Genomic DNA, 16,331 nt, shown 5'->3' on the forward strand with positions numbered 1-16,331 from the left:
TGACCCGGAACATTCACTCCCTCATTCCAATCCTACGTCATCGTTCCAGGCGGCTCCTCCCATGGTTCCTCCCTCCGGTTCCTCCTCTCCCGGCCTGGCTCTGGAGAGTCGCCTCACTCCTGTCATATGCATCCTACACAGGGGCGCCACAATGGGGGGGAACAGGGGCACTGAGCACACAGGGGCCCCGAGCTGAGGGAGGGCCCCTGATTGATTGACTGATTGGTTGAGTTTATTCAATAATTGCATTTAAATATGATGAAATTATGAAAAGATAAAAAACACGGAATATCATGACAGTCCAGCCCATAACAAACAGAAAAAGTCAAGATTGACACAGCAAATCCCTAATGCGTATTTCCATTGTGGTCCTTTAAAAACTACCTGGACTAAAATGTCTTTTGTGATCCTCAAGTGTATATTTTATAAATATTTTATACTTGTTTCAAATATGTTATACTTGTTTCAGGCTGTTCTGGTTTTTAAACAGGGTTTGGTCAAAGTCTACAAAACTGCAAACAAATAAAACTTTCTCAAAAACATGATCCAACGACCTTCTTAAAATTGTGCATTCGTGGAAGAAAGAAAGGTTAGCAAAGGCATAAAACAGCTCTGCCATCTTCACTTTAATTAATTGACTCTAGCTTTGACCCACCATGACTTCAGATGTAAGGTCAGGACAGTTTCTAATTTTATAGCTACTTTTATTTCACACTGATCTGGTTTTACACAAAGTCTACAAAACTGCAAATAAATACAACTTTGTCAAAAACATGACCCAGCAACACATTTGTCTAGGTTTTTCCAGTGCAGACTAAAACAAAATTGTCTTTCCTAGACAGATTTAAAACAGGGGACTACCAATTAAAAGTATGTATGACAGCAGATTAGCACTATCAGGGTATCACCCAAAAACCATAAACTCAATCAGGAATATAGTATATCCGATAGCTGATTAGTAAATGAACGTGTGAAGGTGTGTTTGAGTAGTAGATGGGTAGACATAGTTGTCATAGATGGAATAATGGTGGTGTGGGGCGGGAGCAAAGTGTTTGGGGCAGACTCACCTCCTGTACATGGGGCACATACCTCCTAGCTACGCCCCTGATCCCACATAGACACATAGTCTGGGACATTGATGTTGGCATGATTTCAATAAATGAATGAACAAATGAAATTAATATTAATCATCACCATCATCATCATAATGTAATACTTAACTGCTCCCTGTTGGGAAATACTCTTCAGTTGCCTCCCTCCGTCTCTCTCTATTGGGCATTCTGTTAATTTCCTAAGTTTAGCAATAAATAAACGGGTCACAGTCAGGTTGCAATATTTTCTTTTACCTGTATGTAGACAGAACAGGCCCTATATGTAGTTTTTATTTCTAGTCCAGGATTTTTTAATAGATCACTTGTGGCTCTGTAGACCTGTATAAACAGATTCTTGAAGGGAGAGACTTGCTGATGGAAAATGATCTCTTCACAACCTTCAGATCCTACTGTTACTTGAAACAAAGGACTGTTACATTCATAAAAAATAGACTAGAAATTTAAATACCTTTACTGGCTCCAAAATAGCCTACTGTGCATTTACAACTTAGCAGTGTGATACATTCAGGTCTTGTGTCACAAGCTCAGTAAATTTGAGAAAGAGAAGCTCACTTCAAACCAATGAATTAAACATTAACAAAGGCAGCAGTGCTGCAGTCTTATCCGGCTGCCACAGGTGGAGCTGAAGGCTTCAACAGTCTGGGGCCTTCAGTCCCTTCTGATGTCTCAAACAGTTGTCCAAACATTTTCCAAAACTAAATTAAACAAGAAGGATTTTTGAGAAGTGGCAGATGCCTCTCCCCTCAAAGACAATACAGGGATTAGAGTGATTTGACAAAGGACTGTTTTCTTAGTTCATTCTTTTTTAGAATAATGTTTTGACATCTTGCCATTAAGCTTTAAATTGTTTGCCTACAAATCAGGTGGATATAATGGATGAGGTCAAATTTAGGCAAAAAAACAAAACAAAACAAAAACAGGTTGAAAGTAGACCAACTGTTGTAATCTATGACAACACTTTCTATAAATACGGTTTTTATAACATACAAATAGCCTAACAAAACTACAGTTGATGCTCCTTTTAAATAAATCATTTCAAATGATAAGCAATCAGATGACTGTGAACTAATCTGAAGACAATATAGGTTATTAACCCAATGTGCTAAAAATATCCCTACTGATGTTGTCAGTTGTAACACTTAGGATTGCTCTTCACTTTGGGTTCGATTGCTGATCTGATTGCTTTGGGTTTGATTGCATTAAGTGTCACTTTTCAAATTTAATTCACAAATACAGTGCACCCAAATCTAGATTGGGGAAGGAATCACTAATAACATATGTGATAAGAGGGATGAGCGGAATCTTACTGTCAATGGAGTTGAGTCTATATTCTATTAAAATATAGGTCATATATTGATATGATCTGAACATTTAAACGTAGTAAGGTGTTTGTTTTGTCCAAGTACAGGAGACATTTGAGAAGGTACAGAAAAGCTATTCCCTTTTTTCCCCATGTGCTCTAGAGGGAGCCAAACCCCATCTAATGACAACAACACTCAGCCTTGCTTAGCTGAAACAGGCAGAAAGACAAAATATCAAATCACATGACTTTGTTCATTCAGTTGCTCATTTAATAGTGAGTAATATTAATCATTTGAGAGAGAAAAAAAAACAAAAACATGGCCATTGCTTATGAAGCATTTCAGCAAGCAACACAGGATAATCTTAGGTGAACACAGATGTACTATTGTTCAAAGTTAATGAATAATAGAGTGTACTTTTCCCACAGCCACATACGCAGCAAAATCCATCAAGTAAGGGAATTTATCTACGTCCCAGCTGTTTCTTAAAGGCCTTTAAGGACTTTGCCATCATTGGAGCAACTCCTGCATGAACAGAAAACACAACATTAGGCAACCTAGTTGATCACGGATAAGGTCAAATAGAATGTAAAGCATCAAGATTAGTTTAGTTAAGTCTCTGTGTGGCCTAAAACCTGACCTCTGAATACACATGACTAGGCTGAAACAGATTTAAAAAGGATCAAGGTCTAGAATTATAACTAAACTCAAATTGACAATAATAAATATCTGAGCAAGCCAATTTGACAAGTTTGGCAAGTTGTGGTAAACATACAGTTTAATTTGACTATGTTTAATGCCTAATCTGAGGCTATTAACATTTGCTGTGTTTTAAGAAGAAGAATTTAGAAAATCTGGAATACCCTTTTGTCTCAGCTCACTTGTTTTTTTGCGAGGGTCTTGTGTATTGCTTGAACCGGTGGTGCTGGACTTGGTGGGCTCATTACAAGTTGGCCTTGTTCTGTTGTCCTGAACCTTGACACTGGGAAATTGAGGAATTATCATATATAGGTAAATTGTCAATGATTATTTGCAAAACAAACCCAAGTATCTGAATACACACAGTACAGAAAGTACAAACTGACCATTTCAAAATGTTGCTACAGCTTTGAGACATTTTTGATGCAATGACTTGTCAGCATCCGTCTCCCAATGGCAACGTGACACAAGTGGTGACTGTAACGTGCCACGTTGCTACAGTCAACAGAGGACACAAGCCTCATCTCCAACCAGAATAAAACCAGTTTATCCAGCACATTGCTCTAATTCCTGTGCTTGGCTAAGCTCTGCCCAAAAGGCATTTTGCCTACTATTATCGCATCAATCTCTGACAAGTTATGGCACTATGGTTAGAGAGTCGCAGAGCAAGCATAAGGCTTGACCAGGTGTTCACCTTTTGCCAAAGGTAAACAGATGTACATCAAAAATGTCAATCTGGCTCCCATAATTTAAGAGTCCAAGTTCTTTATCCCAATGTCATGATTATGTAAACAAAAAGAATACAATAGATGAAATGAATAAATTTAGAAAAATGAACAAAAGAAACAAGCTGACCACAAAACCTGGGTACAAATTTCATCTCTATATTTAGGACTCACCTGCACCTGAGCTGATGAGGCGGCTGAGCAGCAGTTCCATGAATCTCCTGCTGAATTCGCACATCTCTCGGTGGCTTGGCAACAGTGTGAATAAACGCCATCTTCACCTGCCGACCTAAAAAAACGTGTCAGTGTACAGAATGTCATGAGGACTAAACAACAGGATTTTGTACAGTATATGTACACCGTTGCTATCCTGTAAAAAAACAATTAATCAATATCAATATCTATCATTTGAGTGTAAACATAGCTTAAATGATGTGGATGTCAATCCAGAATGGTCATACCTTTAGTTTTTCTAAAACCAATTGTTCCATTGAACATCATTAAAAAGAATGGTGGGTTATTCTTGTGGTTTTTCCAATAACCACAGTAACATGGCCATTGATTAAAGTATAACAGACTCTCTTACTGCCAACCTGTGCAACAGTTAAGTCCTCTGTAAATTTATTCATAGACACACATGGCCAGAGAACAGATGGCCGGGTCTAAATTAACCCAGTGTCAAGCAGTATTTATGGGTCTTCTCATCCAAACTACCAGAAACCATCTAATGAATCCATTTCAATTCTTAAAATCCCACTTCTTTAACCCAAATGATACAAAAGGGTAGCCCTGACACAAAAAAAACAATACACTGCAATAGACATTGTCCCATTCACAAATCTGAAAACAAAGCTCTTAAAGCAAGGGCTGATGTGACTGATAAACCATCTCAATCAAATAAATGGCATGGTTGCTATTATCCAGTGAACTTGTGTAAAGGGTACAGGTCACATAGCTAAAATCAGGACAGGCCAACAAAAATAACTTTGGTTCAACCATTATCTAAAAGGCAGGGTGTGTGCTGCTGATATTTATCTCCTGGTTAGTCTCCCTCTTCCCTGTGTGTGCCTGTAGTTAAGTTTGGTAAATGCCTCTCTTCATCTCATATTGACTTTTGTGTTTGCACAATACCAGGATGGCTGCTGTGATCTAGGAAAAGAGGTGAGTATTTGTCTATGATGCAGCTCCACATTGTCTATCTTAATAATATTGTGAGATCAAATCATAGTTCTCTGGTTTCTGGCACTGTGAGAGAATTGCTTATCTTCAATTTTGATTAGACAGCACTCAACCCTTTAAGGGAAGAGAGGAAGGAAAGGTGATGTGTTTAAGTGGAGAGGAATCCAATTTAAATATTGCTTTGATATATAAATTAGTGATCACATAACTACACAGCCCACCTCAGTATTTAAGGAAGAGAAATACTCTACAAGTGCTTCATTCAACACCAAAATGATGTTATTAAGATGTTCTCTTAGATAAGAATGGCAGAAAATAGAAGGTTTAAGGGTTTTAGGTTTATCATACAACCTAGCACTACACTCCTTCTCAAGAACCTGTATACAACCGATGTACTCAAAATAGTGCGTTATTGTGGTTTTAAACATTTTTCTACCTAGTTCAGAACATTATTGATAAATTCATATGTAAAAGGTTCAAGGAGCACAATCCCATGTTGAGATGCCTTCACATTTACAGAAAATGTGTTGAAATTGTGCACTAAATTCAATACACACCTTTTGGTCTCTTAGACTGGGCAGAGACAATGCTTTTGGTCAGTCTTTTGAATTTCCTCTCCCTCTCCTCAGACAGCCTGGTGTACATCTCTTTCCAGGACTCGTACTCCTCAAGCTTGGAGTCCCGAAACTCCCTCTGACAGTGTTTCTCCCATAAGTGATCGGACACTCCGATGTAGATCTAGAAAACACAATCAAACACAAGGAAAACATAGATATTTGTAGATATTTGTTTTACTAAACCTGCAAAGGAAATTTCAGAATGAACTCTGACATATACACCAAATGAATTCAGAAATCAAAGTCTTACTGGGTTGCATTCTTCAATACGCAGCAGCTGGTCTGGTGTACATCTCTCCAGTACCGGCTCCAGGATATCAAACGGCACTCCTCCAGTTTCATAAAGCACTGAGAAGAAATCCCCGCGCCTTAAAAGCAAATCCAACAAAACCAACAGACATCACAGCCTTGCAGAGTGTTCCTTTACTCACGGTCGATGTTGTTCTGCAGTGTGCGGATACACTGTTGGTACAAGGACATCATGGCTGGGAGGAAGATGGTCTTGGCGCCGGAGTAGACCTGCATCTTCTTGTTTAATCTCTGACCAGTGAAGACTGCAGACTCCTCCGAGATGTCAGAAACGTCTGAGATCTTCTCGACTGAAAGGCAAACTATGTCAAGAACAGAGTAGCCTTTATGTAAAGTATTTATCATAATGTACAAATACAGGTGTGTACAAACCTTTTCTCTCAAAGTACTCAACAATGGATGGCTTATCACATTCAGGCAGAACTGCAGGTAAGGGAAAGTCGAGCAAGTCCATTACAGACCGCTTCTAAAATACGGGGGAATGTTAGTCATGACTAATCCATGTTGCATTTATGATATACAGAGAATTTTTAGGTGATACTCAAATATACCTTTTTGGGGTTGATGACATTCCCAGACATCATAGGTAACTTGACAGATTTCATGCCAAGTTCTATTGTTCGCTCATTTGTCTTGATCTTTTTGGGAGCATCCTTGGCTCCGGATCGTTCCTTCCTCTTAGATACGTTCAAGTCATAGTTCAAGTAAGACTCAAAAGACATGGACGGCTCCTCTGGGTCATTTTCACGTAGTTTGTGTTTACGCTTGGCCTTTTTGTTTTTGGTGTTTCCCTCGTTTTCAGACTCCTGTTTGTATTTAAGACCAACCTGCTTCTTTTCAACTGGTTGCCTCCTCTTTCTGTTGTGTGCCTGGGAGCCACTGGGCATTTCTGCTGATCTGTCACCTTTAGCATTGGCCAAGTTAAACAAAGTCTTCGAGTGTTTGTCACTGGAGTCAGATAAGAAAGGTTCTTCAGCATCTTTTGATGTAGATTTTGAACTTGGCTGTGCTTTCTTATTTGACTCTTTGACTTTTTCTGGCCCAGAGTTTCCAGAATTGCTTCTAGATTTTTCCCTGGACGCAGGCCTGGATTCCTGCTGAGTGTCCTCAGAGGTTTTGCTTCCAAACACAGTATCGTCGTCACCTGAGTTTCTGTTACACTGATTATTTTTCTTTTTCTTAGAGGTGGCTGAAAAATCCTCTTTATCCCCTTGGTTTTCCATTTTTTTGTCCAAATCTTCTTTTTCCAAGATATTCTGTTTTTCCTGTTGGCAATTTTCATCCAGGTCTCCTTTCCCATTCTCTTCTTCAGAGTCTTGTTTCTCTGAAATAGGTTTTCTATTCCCCATTTTCATTAAGAGCTCATTTGAAGTATCCTGGCTCTTGCCATGAGATGTTAAACAGTTATTGTTTGATTTGTCTATTGTCAAACTCACATTATTTGGACAGTTTTGGTCATCCAATTTGTCTGTCAAGTGCATATTCTGTGAGGCCTCCCCGTCTACCGTTTGGCTGCATCAAGGTAAAATTCAAGATCAAAAAGATGTCAAACAAATCAATCACAATGCATTACAATGTATATTGAAAAGTAAAACTAAAAAGTAAAATGCACCACACCTTGTGGATTCCTTAGGGACCAATTTCTTCCAATATCTAACGAGCGACTTGGCAAATTCTCCAGCCTGCTCATGTCTGCGCAAAGAGTTAACCGTTTTTCCAATCCCAGTTTCCTATGGAGAAATCACACACAGACACATGGTAAACCTACCAATGAATGCAGCAAGCACTGAGCCAAAATTCACATAAATACACAAATTCACATAAATATGTCAACATGAATAAATTCTATTCTTTGAAATAGAGTCTCACAGCAAGAATGTCTAATGTGATATCCAGATCCTTGAGTTTCTGCAAGATTTTTAGAACCTGGAAAGAAAGAAAGAAATGCATTAATCCCTCCACTGATTACTTTAAGATGCTTTGGTGCATTTTATATCCACCATTTAAAAAACCTTTTGGCAAACTTCATTGTGCTTGACCATGCTTAGTAATGGTTCTCATGCATGGTTATCAGTGGTGATCCTTCAAAGAGAAAGGAGAAGAAACAGGAAGCTACTAAAAAGTGAACTAAGTTGAATGAAGCCTTACATGCCAAATATGGCAGTGCTGGTTTTGGATCACTAGACAGCCACAGTTGCTGACTGTGCATTCAGAGCAGGAGCTATGTATGGGAACATCACACGCCCACTTAGGCTGCTCCTTTTACTATGAACTATAAATGGATAATGCTAATGCTGGCAGTTATAGTCCCTCTCTATGTAGCTGAATTGAGCGTTAAGTTCAACATTCAAAACTACTTGAAGAAAGTTGATCTAAAGTCATTAAAAACCTCGCCAATTGGTCAATATACCCACAACAAAATTAACTCAAACAAGCCCACAGACTGGCACAACCTTCAGCGATGATGGACAGCAGCCATAAGTTGAACAACTGTAAGTGTTGCTAATTTTAGCACCAAAGCACCACCCATTCACACAGCCTGACTCCCACCTCTAAGTGCTGTGTGGTAGCAGCACATGTCAGTGACTGAAGGCACCCAATCAGTGTCTCTCCACACAGAAATCAATGGTATATAAGACAAGGATAATGATTTCCATCAAACCAATAAATATTTCAAAAAGTAGTGAACTGATTTTAACCGAGGCAAAGGATTTAAGTATTAGAGATGCAGAATTATTATTCTCAATTACTCTGCCTATTAGCTCTAGATTCCTTGCCATAACGCAGTTCTATCACATTTTTTATTGCAGCTAATATGGCACAGCAGGTGGTTGCAGCATTGTTAGAAACAACTATTTAAATGAATGTAACTTGTGCTTGCCAGCAAGCCCTTGGTTTCTTAGTTTTGACATTTGGAGTTGGTTATGTGTAACTGAACTCATTGATTGAGCAAATTACTTGATTGCCTTGGAGGTTTGTTTCTAAATAAAACGACTGAAGTCACAATAAAAAGTAACTTTGGGGTGATGGTACCAAACAATTGGGCAATATTAAGACTGGTAAATTAGTTTAAACAGAAGCTAATAATTCTGTCGAACCAGAAAGTAGGATTCAAACCGGTTGAAAAGCTGTTGCAGACAGGACTGATTGTTTTTGATAGAGAACCATTTCTCTTTCAAACGGAACATGTTTCGGTTTGCCCGCTGTGCGAATCAAATAAAAGCAGCTACCGTAGCAGACTCCGCTGTGTCTGTGAGCTGAAGTTTAAACCGCTTGATTTTCTTCACCACATCAGAGCTGCTGGCCATCACGGCGATTCACGTGCAGCCGTCTACGCATCAGGCAGCGCGCGCCCATTGATGATACTATATAATGGGCGGAACCGATGAGCCAGGCGTGAGTGCAGCATATGACAAGAGCTTCCAGAGCCCGACGAGATAAGCCCTCATAGGATAAGAGTTTATTCCTGGAACCCCTCTGACAGGATTTTGTGTTGTTAATTAATTTAGAAAAAATACCTAACTGTTTATATTAGGCATGTAGTTAAGATAATAGTAGACAGAGAGAAACTTAAGACCACAGCAGTCATTCTTGTACATTCTCACATTGTATAAACGTACATTGAAGGACATAGCAGTAATAAAGAAATTAAACTGACTTTCATTTTGCTGAGGACCCCCCCAAGACTCTTTCAACGACTTCTAGGGGGCCCTGGACCTCACTTTGGGAACCACTGGCCTTTGGAATAGAGATAGGCTGATCCCTAAACAGAAGCCATGACCTTCAGATCAGGGACAACAACTAGGCTTGCTGATTTGAAAACAAACACCCGGGCATGATGACTTATTCATAACCTGTGACATCACATTTACCTTCTCTGAACTCTCAGAAGGAGTTTGGGGAAAATCCTGCTCACCTGTCCGAAAGAAATGTTAAGAAATGTTCCTCCCACAGAAATGAACGGCTTATATAGGCTACCCATGGTTCTCAACACTATGTTGATGAAATGTGAAAATGAGATGAGAAAATGAATGTATTTTAACAACTTTTAGATATGCAAGACACTGTATAGGCCTACAGACCATAGGAGTGTACAGTGTGCGACCTTGTGCTGGGAACTCCTTTGACTATTGCACATCCTCTACACAGGCAGCTGCAGGACTCTGCATTTTAACAAGCACATTATCAAGTATGCTGGTGATGAAGTGGTGCTAGTCTCTTGTGATTAAGACCCCAGAGAAGAAAAGGGCCCACAAGTGCAGTCTGGCAAGGATGAGATTTGGTAGAGGTCTAGAAAGTTAGCATTATCATTATTATTATTAGTAGTAGTATTATAGTAGTCATATTCATTGTCAATGTTATTGTTGCTGTTGTTAATGTTCAGTTAAGATTACACCAAAAACAATTGAACAGTCTCATTCAAAGATAAACCTATCCACCATTTGAAAAATTTCACACCTGCTGATACTAGATTGCTGGAATGAAAGTATGGCAGTATAGTATTACAGTTACAGACATGTTAAGACCTTTAACTTGAGAAACATTAACATTTGGAATTTGCAATCAGCTACTGTACATTCCTGAAATATTTTATAGGGTTAATGTTGTTAATGTTTTTTCTCTCCAACAGTGGATGGCGTGTTGTATTCAAACTCTTCATATAGGTCCCCAGTCAGGATATAGGTCGAGCCTATGCAATGTGTTGACATCAAGTCGATTGGAGGCTATTGTAGGATATGGTGGGGTGGGGGCATCATGGTCCCTGCCCTCTACCGCACGTATTGCGCAATAGTTGATTGGCATGCGCTCCCCTAGAGGAGGAGTTAACTGCATGTCTCTGTCAGTAACGGAGTCTGCTGGTCTCTCTCTCCTGCACACTAACTGGAGGCGCAAGTACCTTCTTCACCGGCCTCAACTTCATTTCTCAGGTAAGAAGAGCTAAACAAATGGTTATCATGTGCTTGATTGTTTGCACTTTTATAGCAATGAAAAGGCAGCTTGATGGCGGTTAACGGTTGAGCGTTTGTCAACCAGTGTAAAATGGAAAATCAGCATTGTTTGTTTAATTTAGAATTAAAAAAAAAATAGGCAAATACTATAACGTATGAAGCTGTAACTCCTTTAGGAAAAAATGAACACGTTTTTGACAGAATATCTCCAGTCATGAAGACAGTGAGCCTGTCTGCCAGGGTGGTAATAATTTGAAGAGCAGTATATTATCCAACTTTTTATCGTGAGTTGTGTTGATTGCACACTTGAATAAGGTCAAGCCTAACATAAAAAAAACAAATATTGAATCTAATTTGAATTTAAACAACCAGAGGACATGAGGCCTGCTGTCCATGTGTTAAAGTCTATAAAAGGAACGTCATGGGTGAGCCGTCCAGCGTTGCTATTCCTGGACAAGCTGCTGATAAACTGTGACAGATGCAGAGAGAGGAATGTTGACGCACTGACTTGCTCAAGCATCACCTAGTAAATGGACGCGTTTTCAAAGGTGTCTATTTAAGATGTCTTTTATTTAAGATGTCTATTTATTATTATCAAACGATCAAAATAAATTCTACAAACTTCAAAATGAGAAAAAACTTTAATCACCAGGTACCATAAGGTAAATGTACAGGGATTTGTCATGATGACATTGGGACAGAGACAGAGTTTAACAGTACATACTGAAACACCTGAGGACACACAGGACATCATAAACAGTGCAAATGGACATACTATGGACAGAATACATATTCAATAATCTGTATCAATCTTGTGAATACGGCATACCCTGCACTCCTCTATATTCCTAGCCATGTCAACAATAGTGTGATCAGACGAGATTAAATATAGGCTAGTTCTTTGGCAGAATCATTCATATCTGTCACAAGTACATCTGTCACAATCTATCAGTAGTATGTCACTCTATCTGTCTGACTGATACACTATAATTCAATCTCTGTGCATCATCTTCAGGCTATAAAGTGTTTTTCAACTTCTGATGTGTTTTAATTTCATTTTCAGAAGGTCTGGGCTGTGTTCAGCTGCTGCAGCCATGGCTCCCAAAAAGAACAAGGCGACCAAAAAGAGCAAAGGAGACATAAATGAAATGACCATAATGGTTGAGGACAGCCCCATCAACAAGATCAACGGGCTGAACACACTGCTCGAAGGAGGGAATGGCTTCAGCTGCATCTCGACCGAAGTTACAGATTCTGTGTATGCCCCGAACCTCTTGGAAGGTCTGAGCAGCATGAGGCACGAAAGCTTCCTCTGCGATCTAACTGTTGCCACCAAGTCCAAGTCTTTCGACGTCCACAAGGTTGTCATGGCCTCCTGCAGTGAGTACATTCGAAATATCTTGAAGAAGGATTCCGCCCTCCAGAAGATTGACCTGAACGATCTGTCGCCGGTCGGCCTCGCCACAGCGATCACATACGCGTACTCTGGGAAGCTCACCCTGTCGCTCTACAGCATCGGCAGCACCATCGCCGCAGCCATGCTGTTGCAGATCGGCACCCTGGTGAAGATGTGCAGTGATTTCCTCATGCAGGAGCTCAGCGTGGAGAACTGCATGTACGTGGCCAACCTTGCCGACACCTACGACCTCAAAGAAACCAAGGAGGCGGCTCAGAAGTTCATGCGGGAGAACTTCATTGAGTTTTCTGAGATGGAGCAGTTCCTGAAGCTCACTTATGAGCAGATCAGCGATTTCCTGTCAGACGACTCCCTGCAGCTGCCCTCTGAGGTCACGGCCTTCCAGATAGCCATGAAATGGTTGGACTTTGACGAGAAGAGGTTGAAGTACGCGGCAGACCTTCTAACTTACATCCGCTTCGGCACCATCTCTGCCCAAGACCTGGTAAATCATGTCCAGAATGTGCCTAGAATGATGCAAGACCCCGAGTGCCACCGTCTCCTAGTCGACGCCATGAATTACCACCTGCTGCCATACCAACAGAACATCCTCCAGTCACGCAGAACTAAGGTGCGCGGCGGCCTCCGGGTGATGCTCACAGTTGGCGGACGTCCAGCCTTGACAGAGAAGTCTCTTAGCAAAGACGTTCTCTACAGGGATGCTGATAATGTGTGGAATAAGTTTACAGAAATGCCAGCTAAGAGTTTCAATCAGTGTGTGGCAGTGCTGGACGGCTTCCTGTATGTGGCAGGAGGTGAAGACCAGAACGATGCAAGGAACCAGGCTAAACATGCTGTTAGCAACTTCTGCAGGTAAAGGACTAATCAATACTGTTACTTTTATTTGATTTATTCAGTATTTGTCATATTAGTTTGTGTTTGTAAGTACCAATACCTCTGACATTCTTACTTCTTTAGGTATGATCCCCGCTTCAACTCTTGGATTCATCTGAACAACATGATCCAGAAGCGCACCCACTTCAGCCTCAACACCTTCAACGGCCTCTTGTTTGCCGTGGGAGGCCGCAACTCCGACGGCTGTCAGGCCTCGGTGGAGTGCTACGTTCCCTCTTCCAACCAATGGCAGATGAAGGCTCCAATGGAGGTGCCACGCTGCTGCCATGGCAGCTCTGTCATCGACGGCAAGATCCTCGTGTCCGGAGGTTACATCAACAATGCCTACTCCAGGGCCGTGTGCTGCTACGACCCTTCCACTGATAGCTGGCAGGATAAGAATAGCTTGAGCACGCCTAGAGGTTGGCATTGTGCTGCCACCGTGGGAGACCGGGCCTATGTCATCGGTGGCAGCCAGCTGGGGGGTCGTGGGGAGAGGGTAGATGTGCTAGCAGTTGAATCTTACAATCCTCACAACGGGCAGTGGAGCTACTGTGCCCCTCTTCACACGGGCGTGAGCACTGCCGGTGTCGTCAGTTTGAACAACAAGGTCTATCTCCTCGGAGGCTGGAATGAGGTGGAGAAGAAGTACAAGAAATGCATTCAGGTTTACAACCCTGATCTCAACGAGTGGACTGAGGATGATGAATTGCCAGAAGCTACAGTCGGCATCTCATGCTGCATTGTCACTATACCCACACGGAAAACACGAGAGTCTAGAGCCAGCTCAGTTTCTTCTGCACCAGTCAGTATATAAGCATTCAGAAGATGTAGTTTACATAGCTAAAGGCCTCCAGCTTGTCTGTTGCAAAAATCTTGGTTCTACCAATAATCCCTTTTTGAGGGCAAAGATGTTCTTATTTTAAATGATCATCAACATCTCAGTGGAACAGAAAATGAATGAAATCCAAAAGTGCAACAAATTTGAGAAGGGAAATAAAATTAGTATGTATTTGTTAAAACTCGATTCCAAATTGAAGTCAGTGTTGGCATTTTTCAAACAGTGACATAAGTTCTGAAACTTTAGTGTTAAATTTCAGTGGATATAATGAAGGGAACATTGTGCAAAATATTTGTTACGTCTGTTATGTCATTTATGTCAGGTAATAATTATGACAGAGACATAAACCAGGCGTAGAAATGGCAATATGTCAAACCAATTTTATTGTCATTATTAGACAGAAATTTTCCTTTGGGGCCAATTCAGTTGGGATAATTTCATTAGCCCTATTTCTATAGCAAGCACAATAGTTCTTTAAAACTCAGATGGAAGGTAATCAATGATTTATAAGGTACAGATGCAAAATCAATGCTCTTATTGATCTTAAGCTGTAATGTAACTGTCTTTATCATCCAGTGCCATGGAATTAATAATACTGTGTTGTAAACAAATGAAGGATAATTTGTAGCAATCTTTCCTGGAGCAGCTGTAGTCACTGTGATTCTCAAATACTTGAATAGAAACTGCTATTCACACATTTCAAATAGAGACATTAAATCCCATGTCCTGGTGGGAGGTGTTTTAGATAAGGAATGGCAAAAGCTGGAGCTGGAATAAGCAACGTCAGACTTCAAAGTGACATCACCTACCAGGAGTAGGTGCTTTTGGTTAGTGCTGATTTTAACACACTGTGCAGTAGGGCGACAGTTCCTCTACATGCATTTCATGTACAGTATAGTCTTGATTCATAAGGTGTTGTGTGATTGTCATGACACTGTCGGTGCAAAGAAATAGGTAATGTTGGGAAAATGTTGGAATGATGAGGATTGAATGGGTTTAGATGTGAAGGTACTACATTGTTTTGTAAAAAAAAAAAAAAAAAAAGTGAACTTGGGAATAAAGTTATCAGCCTGAGCTTTCATGGGTGTCTGCACTGAATTCCCTGACTGCTCATGTTTTTGAATTTTTTGTTTGTTTTTAAATTAAAGAGTTGAAGTGTATATTCCATTGATCTGTGGTCATTTATTCAAACCCTAATTCATAAAGCACACATTTCCATGCAAAGATTTTTTTTATTTTATTTTGTCATCTCTTACTCCACCGAAGTAGCAAACTAAAAATCACCTTTTCAGTATGTTACCACACTAAAGTGAAGGGCATTATCATGGTCAACATATATACTATGCATATAGGATATATTTAGATATTTGCATAGAAAATAATATATCATTGCCCCCTCTAGTGGTTTATTTTTCTCCTTAACCTACACTAATGAAATGGCCGAGGACACAAATGATACAAATGGTGACATCATGGTTTGATGTCACTGCTTTTTATATACCCATCCCACAGTGCAAAGGGTCACCATGCTATGAAATAATGTCAACATCAATGTGAAGATTCGGTTTTGCCAGTTTGACCACAGAGGAAGAGGCAGAGAAAATGCCTGGTGTACGTTATACTTTGTATGTTCCAGGAGGACCGAGTGACGTCAGTCTAGAAGGTCCGAGCATCAAGCTCCAATCCATTTTGTTCTCAGGGCACATTTGTGTCGTGAGACATGAACTTAGGACTTTACTCCCATAAAAATGATGTCAGAATATAGAAATTGGTGCTCTGAGACTCATGAATTGGTAAATCCATCACATACCCAAATGATATATACAAGGACATGGCATTTTGGTGTTTGTAAGCCCAGGCCAAAGGGATCTGAGACAGTAAATTCAAACTCAGTTTGCCAGCCTAATACTCACTGGCTTTAAGTGAGTAAAGAGAGCAGCTATTGCGTGTACATAAGCAAAGCAGCTAATTTGCCTGCAGAACATCATGTCTGCATGAACACAAAGATTTTAACAGAGCCTTGACTTCAGCTTTCTGAAGAGGGCAGGGATCTGCCCATCCACATTACAACACAGGTTTGATTTCCCATCTTGCACATAGATGTCCATGGTTTGCATTGAATATATTCTATTTGATTTTTTTGTTTTTATTGTTTTTTTCCATGGGCTTACTAATATGAAAAGCATAAGAAGGCAATTTTTGAGCAGTTTGGAATGACATCATGTAGTTACTATGCTACCACTAGCCATAGCTAGCAGTCAAAGCTATGTCATTTGATATTCAGTACGAAAACGATGTCACCTTCTACA

The 16,331-nt window shown here is 40.2% G+C and overlaps 2 protein-coding genes across 3 annotated transcripts; one reads left to right on the forward strand and one right to left on the reverse strand.

The window, feature by feature from the left end:
* Nucleotides 1-2,811: 2,811 nt before the first annotated feature.
* On the reverse strand, nucleotides 2,812-6,396 carry eloal (elongin A, like). 2 transcript variants are annotated; one of them, XM_071912823.2, is made up of 7 exons: nucleotides 6,315-6,396; nucleotides 6,065-6,232; nucleotides 5,884-5,981; nucleotides 5,574-5,754; nucleotides 4,012-4,126; nucleotides 3,295-3,395; nucleotides 2,812-2,938 (listed from the first exon to the last, which is right to left on the reverse strand). In XM_071912823.2, exons 1-7 carry the CDS (start codon nucleotides 6,394-6,396, stop codon nucleotides 2,877-2,879), a joined length of 807 nt encoding a protein of 268 aa, XP_071768924.2. In that variant the 3' UTR covers nucleotides 2,812-2,876. The 2 variants fall into 2 exon arrangements, with proteins under 2 accessions (XP_071768924.2, XP_078144853.1); XM_078288727.1 differs by having other exon boundaries at nucleotides 2,830-2,938; nucleotides 3,277-3,395.
* Nucleotides 6,397-10,825: 4,429 nt separating this feature from the next.
* On the forward strand, nucleotides 10,826-15,171 carry klhl31 (kelch-like family member 31). Its single transcript, XM_071913511.2, has 3 exons — nucleotides 10,826-10,870; nucleotides 11,955-13,160; nucleotides 13,266-15,171. Exons 2-3 carry the CDS (start codon nucleotides 11,986-11,988, stop codon nucleotides 13,996-13,998), a joined length of 1,908 nt encoding a protein of 635 aa, XP_071769612.1. The 5' UTR covers nucleotides 10,826-10,870; nucleotides 11,955-11,985; the 3' UTR covers nucleotides 13,999-15,171.
* The last annotated feature ends 1,160 nt before the right edge of the window (nucleotides 15,172-16,331 follow it).

The sequence above is a fragment of the Centroberyx gerrardi genome, chromosome 15 (genome assembly GCF_048128805.1).
Source record: "Centroberyx gerrardi isolate f3 chromosome 15, fCenGer3.hap1.cur.20231027, whole genome shotgun sequence".
NCBI classification, from domain to species: domain Eukaryota; kingdom Metazoa; phylum Chordata; class Actinopteri; order Beryciformes; family Berycidae; genus Centroberyx; species Centroberyx gerrardi.